We start from the raw sequence: 19295 nt of genomic DNA, 5'->3' as shown, positions 1-19295 counted from the left end.
ATATATATATATATATATATATATATATATATATATATATACATATATATATATATATATATATATATATATATATATATATATATATATATATATATATATATATATATATATATATATATATATATATATATATATATATATATATATATATATATATATATATATATATATATATATATATATATTGTCACGATGCATACCAACTACCTGGATATTACACAACTAATCACAGATTTCAAAAATTTACCTCACTTCAACCAGCTACCTGAACTCTCATAATAATAAGAATTATGATTGAGTACTCTAAAGGTAACAGAGATCCAGTAAAAAACTCATTAATCTTGTGAAAAATCAAACTAAGTTTATCAAGACTGGTGTGAGGTATCAACAATTAAACAAGAAATATACTAGTGTAAAAGTGCATCACTCCATCAAACAACTTTAACTGTTTCCCTGGTCTTATTTCGCTTCAGGAAAACTAAAGGAACAAAACATATTTATCACTTTGCCTTATGCACACAATTAATCCTGTTCACTGGTGGCCAATAAATGAAACACTGTTTAAAAAAAATTTTACAAATTTATTTTTTTAAATTAAAAATTTATAAGTAGAATTCACAATCTGAAAAATTTTACTATTACTGGAAAACAACACAAAATTCAATTAATTCTTGAGTTAAATTATAAAACAAAACTATATAAAAAAAAATTAATTTATCAAGAAATTAAGTTAATCAAGCAAAATTTTAACTACCAAGAATTACTCTATTTTTGAAAAGTAAATCTTAAAAAAAGAAAATTAAATCAAGTATGCAATATTTAATTATCAAGAAATATTTAAAATACTAAGTAAATAAATGTTAAATCACCAATATATAAAATGTGAAAAACAAGAGATTGCAAACACAATAACACACAAAAATGCACAAAAGATTTACGATAATAATTTCACTTAGGCAAAAATTATTTAAACACATTATTATCATACTATGGTAATAATAAGTAAAATTCACTTTACCTTACACAAGCTTGTGAAAACCTTTGCAAAATCAAGCAGCTGCTTTAAATTCACAAAACATTTTTTTTGTCAGGTGCCATTACCACCAAATGTTTACACTTTTCCTATACTCAGATCTCAAAAGATGAGGTTAATACTAGTGACCACACTAACACTTTACGTTAATAATTATTCTCTTTTGAAGCAAGGGGTGGGGGGGGAACCAATTCTAACGGTCTCTGTAGTCAGAATGAGCAAATTTTTTGGGATTCCAGTAGCACATGAAACATTCAAGTGACATCATTAAGGCATTTTGGGAACAAGATACAAGAGAAAATTCTAGAAGGAAGATGACGTAATCAATCAAGACTTGTATGCTCTCAAAAGGACATACGTGGTCAGAGCAATGTACTGTATGTAACATTGCGAAACCTTCGTCTTCTTCTCGTATGGGAAAAAGCTTTTACAGGAATCTTTACGCGATCAAACAGATTGCAACGGGCTATTTATGACTGGCATGTTTTAAAAACAAAACAAAAAATACAAATTGGTTTCCAGAATGGATTAGCAATTGTTATTGTGACTTGTCATCGCTTAACCCAAAGCAAAGCGCTCTCTTATCTGAATTGATGACAGATGGCACATCTGGTCTAAAACTCGAATTTTTCTATCAGGAAAGATATTATTAATTTTAAATTACTCTGTTAAGTTATTTAAACCATTAATTCTTTTGAGATCAATAATTATTATTATTACACACAACACATGATAAATAGAAGAGTAAGTATATCAAGACTATGGGATGATATACATCTTACAAGGCAACATCATCAAAAAAAAAAATATATATATATATATATATATATATATATATATATATATATATATATATATATATATATATATATATATATATATATATATATATATATATATATATATGTTATGATCTTTCTCTCTGTTGTATGTTTTTAGTCTCTCACTTCTTACCTTGATTTCCTCTATGTGTGTCCTTAATGCATCACTACCGCTGTGATGTGCTATTTCTTTAGATGAATTATTTTAAGTATTGATATCTCTCAGGAAGGCGTATAGAGACGAGATCAGTAATTTCTTCTCTTTAATTAGTATTTAGTATTATAAAGATCAGTACAAATTAACAGGTTACAGTGGTATAAAAACGAAATAACTCTGGAGTAATTAACTTGACTCAGTCTATATGGGGAACACGGAAGCGAGGGGAGATGTACTCTCCCTTAAAGGACACAGTCTTAATCTGCTCTCTCCTGTCGATCTCCAGCCTGTTGAACCCCTGGAATTCTTGCTATCTGCAATCTCCACCTCCTTCTAGTCTTATTGGAAGGATTTGTCAGCAAGGCCTCCCCTTCAGTTAGTTGATTGGAAGGACTGTAGCGGGTGTGATTCAAATCTCTCCTTAGAGGACTTGATTGGAGGTGATTTTAGGAAGGTGTGTGAAAGACGCCTCCCTAGTATGTTTGATTGGAGGGTGTAGAAGTACATCACTTTGTCCAGCTGAAGGCTGTGTATGGTTTCGACTCTTCGTCGAAAGGTACTTGCCAGTATCAACTAAGTAAATCTAACGATGAAAATATCTTTGCACCCCCTAATTGAGCTAACATATCTTGAATCACTGGCCTTGGCATTCTATCGGGGATGGTGTTGGAATTTAACTTTCTATAATCTATCACAAGTCTCCAATTTCCATCTTTCTTTGGAACAAGTAGTAATGGAGAATTATATGGAGATTTAGAAGGAATGACTACCCCATCTTTCTTCATTTCTTCTATCAAATTATCAACTATGGGTCTTTGGCTTATTGGTAATCTGTAATTAGGAATAAAGAATGGTTTTGTTCCATCATCTAATACAATTTTATGTCTTAGGACATTTGTTCTACCTAATTTATCTTCTTCTATTGCTATTATGTCTCTGTGTTTTTCTAATACTTGAATTAATCTATCTTTGTTTTCTGGAAAATCTGTTTTATTCACTTCACTTCAGATGTTTGACCAGTTACAGAGAAAAATGCTTCTTCTTCTAATGTTAGTAATGGATTGCTAATAGGCATTCCTTTGCAAAAGACAATGCCTGCATATAGTGTCAGTTTGTTATCTGAGTAGTTCTGGAAATAAACTTCACAAGTATCACCCTTCATGTCGACTAAGGAATTATCCATCCTGACAAATTCTGGTAACTCTTCATTTAGTAAAAGAACGTCTTTAACTTCTATCTCTTATTTTCCCCTTAGATGTATTTTTGTTAAACACTTTGGATGCAAAATTACCTGTCTTTTTAGTATAAATTGTACTTTATTATCATCAGCAGTGCTTACACAACATATTTCTTCATCCTTTATCTCTGCAAAGTAACAATGTTCTGCATCTATACTAGTTTCTTCAGTTACTGCTATTATATAATTTATATCTACTTTATTTATTTTGTTTAGCAATAGTACCTCATTTACTAATTTCCCTTCATTATCACAACTGATTACTACATTGCTATAACATTCTGTATTTATCTCTGCATATATATCATCATAAATGTCTTGTTCCTCGTCATATTCAGAACATTGGGGATCACCTTTATTTATTTCTGGGTCACTTCTTTTGTTGGAGGATATAATTTCTGGATGTGCACATCTTAAATTTCTAGTCTGTAATTGTGGAAATTCCTCCTTTCCATTGCCATCCATTTTAATTTGATTGTTCTCTTGATGATAAGTTATTTTATGTATGTATTTCTCGCTTGTTGAAGTCGTCTCAGACAAATTGATCAGATTTGGGTGAAACTTTTCTTCTTCAAGCGTAAAGCATACACTCTTTTTATTATCTTGTGTCAGGGTAATTCTTCCTTCTCTGCAATTTAGTATGATTCCACATTTCTTCATTAATTTGTATGAGAACAACACCTGTGCGGGAAAGAATCTGTCTTCTAGAACTATAAAACTTTCAACAGTTTTATGCGACGAAAGGTCTATTTCTAAGTTCACATTTCCTAAACTTTTAATCTGTTTACCCGCTACTCCTTTTATTATTTTGCTTTGACCCTGAATTAGCGTTTCTTTAACGCCTAAGTAATTTGTTAATGTATGTTTATCAATTATGCTTACAGTACTACCTGAATCCGTAAGGACAGTACATATATGTATGTATGTATATATATATATATATATATATATATATATATATATATATATATATATATATATATATATATATATATATATATATGTGTGTGTGTGTGTGTGTGTGTGTGTGTATATATATATATATATATATATATATATATATATATATATATATATATATATATATATATATATATATATATATATATATACTAACTCACTAGCCAGCACTGCCTGGGAAAACTTTAAAGGACTCAGAAAAATTTTCCTGCGCCTCCTTGCACTGACTGTCCCTTGTATCCAGGAATTATTGTGCTGATGATCCCTTTTAACTTAATATTGCTGTGCTGACTACCCCATTTATCCAGGTATTACTGTAGGGACTGTCCCTTTTATCCAGCAATTACTTTAATAACTGTCCCTTTTGTGCAAATATTACTGTGGTGACTGTCCCTTTTATCCAGGTATTACCCTACTGACTTTCCCATTTATCCAAGTATTACTGTACTGATTATACCTTTTATCCACGTATCACTGTGGTGACTGCTCCATTTATCCATGAATTACTGTTCTAATTGCCCCATTCATCCAGGTATTACTGTTTCCACTGTTCCTTTTACTCAGGTGTTACTGTGCTGACTGTCCAATTTATCCAGACATTATTGTGGTGACTGTCCCTTATATCCACACGTTACTGTGGTGACTGCTCCATTTATCCAAATATTACTGTGCTGTCTGTCTCTTTTATCCAGGTATTACTGTGCTGACTGTCCCTTTTATCCAGGTATTACTGTGCTGACTGTCCATTTTATCCAGACATATTGTGGGGACTGTCCCCCAGGTATTATTGTGGTGACTGCCCCTTTTATCCAGGCATTACTGTGCTGGCTGTCCCTTTTATCCAGGTATTATTGTGCTGACTGTCCATTTTATCCAGACATTATTGTGGGGACTGTTCCCCACGTATTACAGTGGTGATTGTCCCATTTATCTAGATATTGCAGTGCTGTCTGTCCCTTTTTAGCTAAGTATTACTGTGCTAACTGCCCCTTTTATTCAGGTATTACTGCTGTGACTGTCCATTTTATCCAGATATTAGTGTGGTGACTGTCCCATTTATCCATTGATACTCAGTGTCTCTCTGTAGACTTTCACTGCCCTGACGACCTCCCACAAGAGACATCCCTTCCTAATCTCAATTGACAAATCTAAAATTAGAAATTCAGCAATTAGCCATACCTGATCCCGTTTTAGATCAAAGAAATTCTGTTCCCATCTAGGATTAGCAAGAAACCGGGCAACAGAGCCCTCTTCATCCTCAAAAAGTAACACTGTTAAACCCTGGGGACCTGTCTCAACTACTTGTAAACTATTCAATAACTTTCCTCCTCTGTGGGTACTTCATCAGTCACAGTTACACTAATGTGTTCCTGGCAAAGTCGTCAGTTGTAACGACCACCTCCGACCGTTAAAATATTTTCTGTTAAGAGTTAATAGTTGAGGCTCTTCACCGGTCCTGATTTGGGCCGCAGTGGATGTATATTCCAAAAGGCTGGATCTCATAGCACTACTGGAGACAAATAAGGAATATGCAAAGAGGAATAAACAAGACTAAACAATAACTGAATGATAACTTATCACAAAAAACTTATTTATTAAACAATCCCCAAAAGGCTGAATATTTAGGGGATGAAGAAACTCATTCACTATCAGTACACAACAACTTCTCTCATTCAGCTAGGTAACTATTTCCTTAAGTAGAAGAGAAAGAAATTAGGGAGAGGTATGAATTAATCCTACACACCTGTACGTGGATGTTATCAAACACACAACTATAAGAGAATTAGGAGGAAGAGAACCTTAAATCTATCTTACAATTAGTAACATTCCCAAAAAAACAAATATTTACACTTATGATATAACTGAAGATACCGAAAGAATATAATATACCGATGCTGACGTGGAGCACTGAAGCACTAAGACTGTCCAAGAGGTACGAAGGAGAAACACACTGGCAAGCTGGCTATTGACACTCGCCAGTGACGTCCAATGCTAATGCAATAGTAGCATAGGCCTGTATACCCTTACCAGGTGTAAAATCCAGAGAAAGCCTTTTCACAATTCTGAAGGACAAGCAAGGGAGAAGTGGCAGGCAAAGAACGCCAAAATCACACCCGCAAGTAGAGCTGGTAAAACAGGTGAGAACCAGTGGAGCACTCCGGGAGGCATGGGTCTAAGAGAAGGAAAATTCTTCTTAGGTAAAGTTCACGACAAGCACCAAGGTATCCAGAAATAATCCAAGACCGTGATCTCTCTCTCTCTCTCTCTCTCTCTCTCTCTCTCTCTCTCTCTCTCTCTCTCTCTCTCTCTCAAAGGTACTACCAATGTATAACCGTAACCCAAGCTGTCCTTCTGATACAAAAGAGACGATCACAATCCTCAATACTCGCCCAAAAGGCTCCCACAATGTATGCAAGAACGAGATAAACGAAGGGCAGACGAGCTGCCAGACGACCGAAACATAAAAAGATAAAAAAAAAAAAAAAAAAAAACACCCATGAGCAAGGTACTACTTAAATACAGACAACCCCGGGGAGGGGAATAAAGACTCTAATTCACCTTTTTGTGACTGAAAAAAGGGAAAGCAAAAATACTATGTTAAATTCACCAGTAATTTACATGAAATTATTGTAGTATATACAATAGGCGTGGATTGACATTGCCCCACCTGCATTGCAATTGCAGAAAAAAAGCATCTCTAAATGTTGCCATCAATAGTATCCAAACTATTCAATAAAAAAACACTGAAATTAACTGTGAACACTCACCGACGCCTCTCCTCTCCAGCGAAATAATATTTGGTGGGATGCAATTTCCAGGCCCCGATACTTGCATAAAAACTGGGCCCCTCGGCCTCCCGCACTCTTCACCTACCCCTGGGAGCCTTACACCATCACCTCCATCCCAGGCCTCAAACAATTCAAAAGTGTCTAACAACAGGCTTAAATCAAATATCAGGAATATATCAAACTCAATTAGTTTGTATGAATTTATTACAAGAGTAAGTTGAAGTACCAAAAATATAGTTGATGATCACATTAATAATAATAATAATAATAATATAATTAATAAGCAGAATTTTAAATAATAATAATAATTTAATAATAATAATAATAATAATAATAATTTCATGGGGAAAATCAAAAATTCTGCTTCTTTAATAATACAGGTTTCGACAGTTTTTAGAAGATTGCAGCTAAGGTCCTTCTGAATTTTCACGGGCTTCTGCATTTATTTTTATAGAGCTCGAATTTCGCAACCTGGGAATGTCATTCATTATTTCCGTTTATTGCTGGACTGCTCTTCATTGGAGGTGCGTGTCTAACAGCTCGTTATTCCTAAATTTGCCTCCTGCGTCGTATTCATTGTTGGTTTTTTCATGGGGCAAATTCAAAATTTCTGGATTCTGTCTTTTATATATTCTATACACAGACAGTTAAAATATTATAACATACAAATTATACACTTGTTGAGGGGTTCTCCGCGATGTTTCGACAAACTGCCACGCCCAGGAGTGGTGCCATTGTCATTCACAATATTTCCAGCGACAGGAGCTAGTAAGAGTACTGGCAGGTTGCATATACGACGCAGGAGGTCCTTCCGAATTTATACAACGGGCTGAGAATGGAGATGCCCCTGATGAGCGAGGCGCCCTTTCAAGATGGGGGTCATGGATGGCACCGATGATGTCAGCCGGCATGAATTTTTAATGGTTGTCGTCCATGACCCCAGAATTCGCCATCCATGACGCCCGTGTATAAATTCAGAAGGACCTATGCAAACTGCCAGTCCTCTACTAGCTCCCGCTGGAGAATGACACAAGAGTTTGTCGAAACATCGCGGCAACATCAAATGTGAATATATAGAAGCAGAATCCAGATTTTGACTTTTCCCCATGAAATGACAAATATAGGCGAGCTGTTATAATTATAAGTTATAAGGAAAATTTTGAAGCAGCAATAATAATAATAATAATAATAATAATAATAATAATAATAATAAGAATAATAATAATAAAAAGCCGCATTTAGAATCCAGATTTTACTTTGTTTTTCATGGGAAAACAAAATCTGGATTCTACTTTTTATGAAATGAAAAATTATATATACACTTATTTGCCGATGTTTCGACAAACTCTTGTCATTCTCCGAGTCCTTGTTAGCACGGGCTTCAGTGGGGGTCATGGATGGCCAATGAAGAGAAGTCATGACCCCGCTGAGGCCCGTGTATAAATAAGGAAAATAGAGTCTTCTAAAAAATAAATGCAGCTAAACAACTGTATAAGCATATTTTAACTGAATAATATTCAATAAAACCTCCCATTTGACAAAAAGCAGGGTCTGCTCCCAATAAGGAAAATAGAATCTAAAAAAAATGCAGCTTACAGCAATAATATTCAATAAAACCTGTTTAATAATAATAAAACCTGTTTAATAATAATAATAATAATAATAATAATAATAATAATAATAATAATAATAATAATAATAATAATAATTTCCCGGCCACCGTCATGTCTCATGCAAAAATTCGGCTGGGAAAATTGACTAATTGGCAAGCAGAGTCCACCCACGAACCGATCAAATGCCGCCCACCAGACAATAGGAAATCCAGTTATCGATTAGCCTTGACGGGAAACATTTATTGCATGTACTACAGTTCCGATATCAGTGCTTCCATGATGTCTAAGATCCATACTAGTAAAGATAGCATCATTAGAATGATCGAATTGTACAAGGAGAACCTTTCCATAGCAGAAGTAAGTGAACAAACCGGTGTGAAAGTGAGAACCTTCTGAAACTTTTTGGAGTGCTTCCCACCCGACCCTCCCTACCCATCACCACGGTTAGGGTAAACCCCGCAAAGTCTCCCCGAAAGCCCAGCGTTTGATTAATAGACAAGTTAGGAGGAATCCAACCCTCATTGCAGAGGTCCCTAAAGAGCAAAATTCCAAAATATTGGGAGAAGTGAGTATAAGAACCATACAAGAACGTTTGCACAAAGCTGCTTCTGCAAGGTCACTTCCGAGGGAGGAGCGCCGTGGAAAGGTTCCCCCTGAACAATTAAATCGCTCTAATGATGTTATCTTTACTAATATGGACCTTAGACATCACGGAAGCACTGAAATCTGGACCGCAGTACACGCAAAAGAAGAGGTTCAAGGTCGCAACACACTTCGACAAACGTATCCCGTCAAGGCTAATCGATAACTGGATTTCTTATAATTGTCTGGAGTCATTTGATCAGAGCGTGTGTGGACACTACTTGCGTATTGGTCAATTTCCCCCAGCCGATTTTTTGCAGGAGACATGACGATGGCCCTGAAATTATTATTATTATTACCTTTTTTTCAGTAACTACTAATCAACAATTTTTTGGTACTTCCATTTACTTTTGCAATAAATTCATACAAACTAATTGAATTTTATATATTCCTTAAATTTAATTTAAGCCTGTTGTTAGACACTTTTGAATTGTTTGAGGCCTGGGATGGGGGTGATGGTGTAAGGTTCCCAGGGGTAGGTGAAGAGTGCGGGAGCCCGAGGGACCCAGTTTTTACGCAAGTGGCGGGGCCTGAAAGGGTGAAGCTTAGGACCTGCAAATTGCATCCCACCAAGTATTAATTCATTGGATAGGAAAGGAGTTGGTGAGTGTTCGCAGCTAATTTCAATGTTTTTTTATTGAACAGTTTGGATGTTATTGATGGCAACAGTTAGATATGTTTTTTTCTGCAGTTGCAATGCAGGTAGTGGGGTAATATCAACCCACGCCTACTGTATGTATATATATATATATATATATATATATATATATATATATATATATATATATATATATATATATATATATATATATATATATATATGTGTGTGTGTGTATATGTGTGTGTGTGTGTGTGTGTGTGTGTGTATGTAAATAGATGTATACATTATATATATATATTATATATATATATATATATATATATATATATATATATATATATATATATATATATATATATATATATATATATATATATATATATATATATATATATATATATATATATATATTATTTGAAAGCAATTGTTTTTGTGGCATCAATGAGTTTTTTGCTGAAATCATCATATTGTCAGAGTTTTTAGTATTCTCAGGCGTCAATCTTCGGTGAAGAACACACAAATTCCTTTCGTCCATTTATTGTTTTCTGTCACGACAGCTGTTTCTCCACTCTGTGGCATTTTCAAGTGACTGCTGGTTTACTATTTGGATTTGCAGTCATTTTGTCTCTACATGCAGATGGAAAAGTAGACCTAAGCTGTGATTGGTCCAGGGATTAAAGGGATGAACCACTTTTAGGGTCGAAAGCTTTCGACATAACATAGAAAATATTAAATGAATATTCTACTGCAGCTGCAAAACAATATATTTGCTATCTACTTAATAATTATGTATAAAAAGAATTTTTTTTCAAAGCATGGTTATGCTGTATATATCATAGCCTATTTACAAAAACAAAAATATAAAATAAAGCCAAAAATAAAAACATATTTTGCAAATATCAGCCACAAAATGCCAGCTGTGGTTCATGTCGGGCGAGGCCTCAGGGGCATACCAGGTGTTACTAGTGCTTCCATGGGTGTTCTTATATATCCTGATGGGCGTGCTGTGCCTAGCATTCGTGGGTGCGCTGTCTGGTCTGCGTTCACTCGTGCAGTCCTCTTTCTGCTGGAAGGGAGGGAGTATGTGATCCGACTCTTGCTGGATGTTAAGAGTCGGCTGTTGGTTGGCGATGCTCACCGCTTCCCCTACTAAAAGACGACCAAAGTTGTTTTCTTTATGGACTACCTGAGCCTTTGATTAATTCTTGTAGGGATGGCTTCCTATCATGTATATCACTGAAGTGCTGGTGTAAGACCCCTTGGTCTCTGTGGGCCAGCATTCGCCTCCAAAGTGTCGTAGTAGTGTGTACGATATGGGTATTGCCGTGAGATTTACACATCTCTGGTCATATGAATTTATACACTATGTCCTTCGGTCCCATGGGAGCGGTGCTGTTTTTCATTATCAGGGCTGCTACTAGGTTAGGCTTGCTGTATAGCATGAGGTTCATTTTCTTTTAAGGGGCCTTAGGTGGCATGCCTCTATCAATAATTCCCCGTTGGCTACAGCATTCCTCTTGGTATGCAGCCCCATAATGTAGATGATGAATAATGACAAGGTTCTCTTCTGCCGTCGTAATGGTTGGTTGGTAGAATTCTTCATTTTTCTTTTTAATTGCAGTTTCGATGATACAATCGGCGTATCCATTGTTCATTAATACTGTTTTATTCTGTCCAGTTCATTGTTCACATCTCTCCAAGAAGTGCAGTGGATGATTGCTCTTTTGACATAAGCACTCACTACTGACGTTTAGTAGGCGTTTGGGCAGTCTCCCTGGGCATTCAAGCAACGGCCAGCGTTCATTGTTTTTGTGAATACCATAGTTTTAAATTGTTCTTCCTGCTGTTTAACTAGGACATCCAGAAAAGGCAAGGTCTCCTGCTGGCTATGCTCTGTGGTGGAATTAAGCACCGAGTTTCTATTTAAGGCACCCGCTATTTTCCTGGCGTCGTCAGCTTCTTTTACCGTAACGAAAATATAGTCAATGTATCGCCCATAGACCTTCAGTTTTCGGTCTTCACAGAAGGTCCTCTCTTCAATGGTAGACTTGTACATGTTTGCGAAAAGGACCCCCAGTGGAGATCCCATGGCCACTCCAACCACTTCAGCATGTCACAGAGTATCTTCAGGTATGGGAAGCTATTCTTTTTCTGACCTGTACACACGTTCAAGGGTTATGTTGATCATTTCTTCGACAGGAACGTTCGTAAACAGGATTTCCACGTGAAGCGAGGCGATTTCATCATCAGGTCGTTTTGCGTGTAGACGGTCGATGAATTCTACTGCCGATTTCAGTGAGCACACCTCAGGAATGTAGGACACCAAAAGATCATTTATGACCTCAGCTATTCTGTGGGTTGGGGATGCCATTTGAGAGGTGATGGGCCAGATCCATTTGATCCACTGCAGGGTTGGTTAACTGAACTTAAAAATATTTGTCCGCCTCCTCCTTCTGTTTTTATGCTGTTTTCTTTTAGTGTGTTTTCCTCTTTCATCCTGAGAGGTGCACCTTCTGCTCTCCCTTTTAAGTTTATTTTTAAGTTCCTTTGTATTAAGTTCATTTTAAGTTTTCTTTTATTGGTTCTTTAATGTGTAATTGTATTTAAGTGTGATTGCTTAAGTTCAACTGATTTTCTATATTAAGTTTTTTTTATGTTTTGTGTTTGCTCACTTTTAACTATGTGTGCTGGATGCCCCTTTTTAATTTATAACTGTAGATGATGTCCTGATGGTGTGACCACGGATCAAAAAACGCGTAGACAAATAAATGTATGTATATACTGGATCTCTATGTGTTCCTGCGCCCTTCTCTTGCCTATATATATATATATATATATATATATATATATATATATATATATATATATATATATATATATATATATATATATATATATATATATATATATATATATATATATATATATATATATATATATATATATATATACATATATATATATATATATATATATATATATATATATATATATATATATATATATATATATATATATATATATATATATATATATATATATATATATATAGATAGATATAGATAGATAGATAGATAGATAGATAGATAGATAGATAGTATGTGTATGCGTGTGTGTGTGTGCATATGAATATGGGCAATTCTCACAATTCATTTCTTGTACTAATGTTGCTCGTAAGCAGTGACGTAACAATGTAATCTCATACTGTTAACTTTTAAAGGTGGAGAAGATTTTTAGCTTTCGGAAAGAAAGTACGGAATACTGTTATGGTGAAACATGAATAAAAACAATGGTGAGTGGAGTTTCTCAGTCTGTCATCAGTATGTGACCATCAGTAAAGCTTATTTCTCTAACAACATAATTGTGTTTTCAGAAAACCTCTATTTGGCTTAGATCTGGTTTTAAAAATGTTATCAATAAAAAAGTATGGAGAAGCTCCTTGAATCGAAGGCACTTTCAGAGCCAGTGTTGCGTCTTAAGTTTCACATTCTTAAGATAATTGTCGTATTAAGTTGTCTTGCATTATACACTGAAACAAAATTTGGAGATGTATAACTAACCTTTTTTGAATATCTTGATGAAGTTGAGGTTTGGAGGTAGTTTTAACAAAAATCACCTCCCGTTCCTCTTCTGGCTTTGTAGACAGTCTTAAATAACTCTTCTTATATCCATCTGATTTCGGTTGCATGACTGCCAAGACGAGGTATCACTAGCTCCTCATCTTCACGCAGATCAAGTCACAATTTGGATGAGGTCTAATTAAACTCTGCGGTTATAAAACGACAACTCCGTACCTTTACTCCCCCCGCCCCCCTTTGTCACTACTGCGTAACCGTAAACTCTAAATATGCTGAGAAACAACAACCATCACGCTTTAAACTGAAAACTTGATGCAAAAGGCAATTAGCTAACTTATTTTCCCTTATTTGTGACATCACATATTGAGTACGTACCAGTAGAATAAACCTCTCTCTCTCTCTCTCTCTCTCTCTCTCTCTCTCTCTCTCTCTCTCTCTCTCTTTTGCAAACAACCGAATGACATGGGTAATACTTTCTTTTAACCGATTTGCCTAAACACGGGAAAAATACTGTATAGCATATAAAAAACCTTTTAAATGAAAAAGAGAATCTCTTTCTTTCTCTCTCGTACACAACATACAATATGGTAGGTATATAAATGTAAATGGGCTATTCCATAGCCTTCCTGTGTTTACCCACGGCCTACCAGGATTTTATCACTATTAATGTATTTTTATACTGGAACTTTCCCATCAGTTGTTACCATATTGTATCATATTTCATTTTTTTTTTTTACATAAAATTTGATAAATTTGGCTTTTTTTTATTCATTGTTGTGTTTCCTTACCCTGAATTACGCTATATAGCATCACTCATATTCTGCCTAGGCTGGGCTCTTTAAGTATGTTATTTTTAAGGACATTACTTTAAAAAAATTATCACTAATCTTTTTCAGTTTTCTGTAGAAGAAAAGTATTGTGCCGGCTTTGTCTGTCTGTCCGCACTTTACTCTGTACACACTTTTTCTGTCCGCACTTTGTCTGTCTGCCCTCACATCTTAAAAACTACTGAGGAGGCTACAGGATTGCAAATTGGTATGTTAATCATCCGTCCTCCAGTCATCAAACACACTAAATTGCAGCCCTCTAGCCTCAGTATTTTTTTTTTTTTTTTTATTTAAGGTTAAAGCTAGCCATAATCGTGCTTCTGGCAACAATATAGGATAGGCCACCATGGACCGTGGTTAAAGTTTCGTGTGTCGCGGCTCATACAGCATTATACCGAGACCACCGGAAGATAGATCTATTTTCGGTGGCCTTGATTATACGCTGTACAAAAAAAAAAAAATACTCGATTGCTCCGAAGAAACTTCGGCGCATTTTAATTGTGTGTGTGTGTGTGTTTGGGTGTGTATGTGTAAAACCTACCAGGTGTTTACATCTTTACTACGTGCAGCGTATCTCGATGATGACATGTCCAAAGCAAATTCATTTTAAGAACAACTGAAAAGCAATTAATCAGCTTCTGTTTTATTGTAATAAATGATTTTTCATTTCATTCAAAGTATCAAGGAAGCTTTAACTGTGTGCGTGTGTGTATTTACAATTTCATATGACATTTCATCAGTGATGAAGTCGCCGTTTAGCTCTTTTCTCTCTTTTTTTAGTTAACTCTAAAATAATTATCACACATCATAACAGTACACAAGCTAATATTTTATTATTGTTGATATTATATTTCATCTCAGTCATTAATTTTTCACTTTCTTTCATAGTGTTGTTTTTAACTTGCTATGTTTACAGTCATGTTTCATAAGCTTTTTGGCAAAAATACTTTTGTTTATTTTTTTTTTTACTTTCTTGTTTCTTAACATTGTATTAAACGATATTAACATATAATAAAACAATCATGCACAATGCAAGAGAGAGAGAGAGAGAGAGAGAGAGAGAGAGAGAGAGAGAGAGAGAGAGAGAACATTTGACACAGTGTAAGAAACTCACCTACATACAGTGCACACACAGGCACACACGCGCACGCACACATACACACACACTAATGTTCACTGCATATTTTCAGTTGACTCTTTGATGATTGTCGCAAAGTCTGCATGATAGAAAAAATCATAAATATTCTTCAGAAATAAAAAAATTGCAGACAGCAGCTGCTTCGTAAAGTTGCCAATATACGAGAATATAGATAAATATTTCTTTTATTATAAAAATATATAAATTTTACGCTATGGTAAAGTGTCATATCAATGCTTGGCACATCTCTCCTCATGGGACATGGCACCCCACACAGTAAAATATTAATAAAAATTATTTATAATGTAAATTTCAACTGAAAAATTTTCTTAGATGATGGCAACACATTTACCTGCTCATTTCTGTCCCCCCTCCCCCCGCCCCCCTCTCTCTCTTGCATTTTGCATGATTATTTGATTACAAGTTGCTATCCAGTAATAAAATGTGAAAAAAATCTAAAGTGAAAAAACAAAACAAAGTGAAAACTTATCAGAAATCAAACGCTGCGCACCAGTCTCTCCACCCATCACCAATCCCACTGTACAGTCTTGCCACTCCCTCGCTACCAGGGAAATCCCTTCCCGGGCCACCCACCCGCCTCAATAATCCTTTTTCTGTGTTTGTATTTCCACGTGCATCATTGCCTACCGATTCCCTCCCATCTTGCCCAGCCTTCCTACCCTCCCCACCATGGAAATTATCCCTGGCTCCCCAACCCCACCCCCCTGCTTTCCAACCTAGTGTTACCAACACTTCTGTAGCCCTGCACAGCTTTGCCAATCACTGGGCTGCATTTTTTTTCATTTTATGAAATTTATACATATTATTATACATTATACATATATAATGTTTGGTCTGTGGGGACGGCTGTATGCGGATAATATCGACTTGCTGATAATTTGAATGTGAATAATCAAGAGGTTGCTTTACAGAATAGTGAAAATATATTTAATTTTGTTAAGATTTTAGATATTAATGTTACTTCTGATTGGTCTTGTAGAGATCACATTGGTAAAATTAATAAACTTCCTTGGAAAATTTTATATCTTTTTAGGCACAGTTCCTCTGGTTCAAGTTCTTTGGCGCAATGCTGATATCATCGATGCCTGAAATATTTCATGGTGGTTTCTCTGTCTCTTTTCTGTGTGTAATATTTATGCAGTTCCTCAGATATATTTTAGAGATCTCTTTTCTAAAATGGATTAGTAACTCTTGTGATATATATTATAACATTTTATATAATATATATCATCATGATTAATAATAATAATATCATCATCGATCAATAATATCATATATTATATTATTATAACAACCCTTGCCGTATTTGCTGCACATTTAAATTTAAATTACCTTCCTCTACAGCTCCATTCTGGAATTGCATTCACTCCATTTTCCATGATTCACAAAATCTTTCATCTTTAAAGATTTTTATGAGGATTGTTACATCTTACGAGGGTTAGGATCAACACATTTTCCTTCTCACTTCTTTTCATGTCTTTTCCCAAACTGGGCTGTGTGTCATAAGTTTACTAGTAATTCAGCCACGGATTCAAAATAATAGACAAAAACGTGTTTACTGATATTCGTATGACTACTTCAAAAAGAGATAGCTATGCAGCATGACTTTAATTAATTAAAACTTCCTTTAGGGAAATGTGTTGAATTATGTTTTGTGGTCAAATAATTATTTTTTTCTTAATTTCCTTATACTTCTGAGTACCATTTATGAATATGAAGCATTGTTCTTATTTATCAGGAGACATTTTGAACCAAGTGGCATAAAAGGAAATAAGTTCGCTTATTGCTTTAGATATATTACCACCAAATATTCTAAAATGTTAAACAAGTAGTATATAGAATACCGACGTATTGGAACACTAACAATAACATCAGATAATATATCCAAGTAACATCTATAATATAGTTTACTTGAGTGTTTTTAAACGAAACTTTTATCCATGTAATAATTTTTTAATTCTTATTTTTTTCCCACTGCCAAATATTACATAATGTACGGTGGTTTCTTACTAAGCTTTCAGAGTTCACATTTTTGTTTCACTATAACCCACACGACATTTATGTTAATGAGAATTGAGAGGTATTCACATCCCTTCATGTCCAATTATTACATTCCATGTCAGATTGCGACGAGGTGAGTGTTAGTATACGATCTGGTGGTCTGCTGTCAGGAACAGCAGGCCACCATTCGAAGTCACAACACCTGCAGCAATGTCATCAGCACTCCCCGTCCCTAAGTCAGCACTCTCCTCAGTGTCACCAGCAGAAACAGCATCTCCTTCAGCAGCATTATCAGCAAGCACAGTTGTTATCTCAGCACAGTCAGGATCCCCATCACTACACGATGTCCCTTCCTGATCATACCCATCTTCATAACCCGAGGCATGCTCATCTCCATAGGCATGGGCCATATGCTGCTACCCAAAGGGTATGTAATACACCATGGATATTATTTTATCACAAATACACATTATGAATGTTAGAAAGTTTCCAATAAGACTATGTTTTAACGAATTCACGTTTACAAGTAGTATTCAATCTAAGTCTTCCTTCTTGCTGATAACAGATATTGCTGTGTATATTTCATGTAATATATGTACATACTGTAGGTTGAATTAGGAATTAATTCAGTATTTTCCAGGTGTAAGTGATAATTATGTTGTTTCTAAATTTATTATTATATAATACAATATGACTGTCTTCGGGAACAGTGAATTTGGCGGCTGCATTTGCAATATTTTGCTATTTCAGTGTAGCGCACAGACATTCAACCTCTTATTTCATATTTAGTAAAATATATCGATAAAATGGTAAAACAATTAATTCGTTTATAAAATGTAATTTTTCTATCTGTATACAGTAGATGCATAAGAAGAATAAATGTGAAAGTGAGTTTGTGTATGTTTTAACTTTTGCTTTGCTCTCTACAGTAGCGATTAAACGAGACAGAGATTTGTAATTTAATAAGCATAGCACCAGTTAAAAACCATTTTTCTAACAAAAGCTAAACCAAAATTTATTACGGGACACCATTAAACAATTAAACTTAATTAATTAACTTGTTAAGTATTGTTGATGAATTCATTATTTTTAAATAAGTAACAATAGGCCATTCAGGGTATTTGTGATAATTTTTCTTGAGAGAGAGAGAGAGAGAGAGAGAGAGAGAGAGAGAGAGAGAGAGAGAGAGAGAGAGAGAGAGAGAGAATGAAACAATTATCATTAAACCCACAGTCTTGCAGTAATGCTGACATCGAAGTCCACTTCAGCGAAGGCATGGCGGACTGCAGCACGCCCCCAACCCCAGCCCCTGACGACGTGACTGTAGCCTTAATGTATATTGGGGACAGCTCTGGTAAGCCCACCGAAGGAAATACTCCAGGAGTGAATGCAGGAGGTCTAGCGAGGATTCCAGAAGATCCAGAAAGTCCTACGTCAGCGAGGCGCGAGAGCGCAGTGTAAATGGCTGGAAGTTAAATAAAGAATGCAGGTGGTTATTACAGTAAGGAGACCAAATGAAAAACTATTAGAACGGCTTAAAGAAGTGTTGCAATGATTTAAGAACATCTTAAAAGTACTTTAAATATCTAGTTAAGGACTATAGTGGGGATATGAAAGCCGTCAAGAGGAATGAGGAACTGAATTCACCACTGCTCGAATGCACCATTCCCTAAATGCACCACCCCTGCTCTGAATGCACCCCATATATACATTGAATGCATCATGTTCCAGGTCTGAATGCATCATTTCTTAGTCTGAATACACCATCCTTTTCTGGCCTGAATACGCTACATGTTAAATTTTTTATCATGATTCTGATTCAGTTTTGGAAGTTATACTGTAACGTTGTTAATGATTAATGGTATTAATGAATT

General features: G+C 35.1%; 1 protein-coding gene across 1 annotated transcript in view; it reads left to right on the top strand.

Moving 5' to 3' along the window:
- LOC136828547 (uncharacterized) overlaps positions 1-19016 on the top strand; it is a 613904-nt gene extending 594888 nt beyond the window's left edge. The window contains 4 exon segments of the mRNA XM_067086570.1: positions 6243-6433; positions 7031-7212; positions 17501-17848; positions 18655-19016. Coding sequence (XP_066942671.1) covers positions 6243-6433; positions 7031-7212; positions 17501-17848; positions 18655-18882 — 949 coding nt within the window. The 3' untranslated portion in view covers positions 18883-19016.
- Positions 19017-19295: the final 279 nt, after the last annotated feature.

This window comes from Macrobrachium rosenbergii, chromosome 43 (genome assembly GCF_040412425.1).
Source record: "Macrobrachium rosenbergii isolate ZJJX-2024 chromosome 43, ASM4041242v1, whole genome shotgun sequence".
Classification (NCBI taxonomy): Eukaryota; Metazoa; Arthropoda; class Malacostraca; order Decapoda; family Palaemonidae; genus Macrobrachium; species Macrobrachium rosenbergii.
The sequence above is the reverse complement of the archived record's forward strand: the minus strand, read 5'-3'. Positions and strand labels throughout refer to the sequence as shown.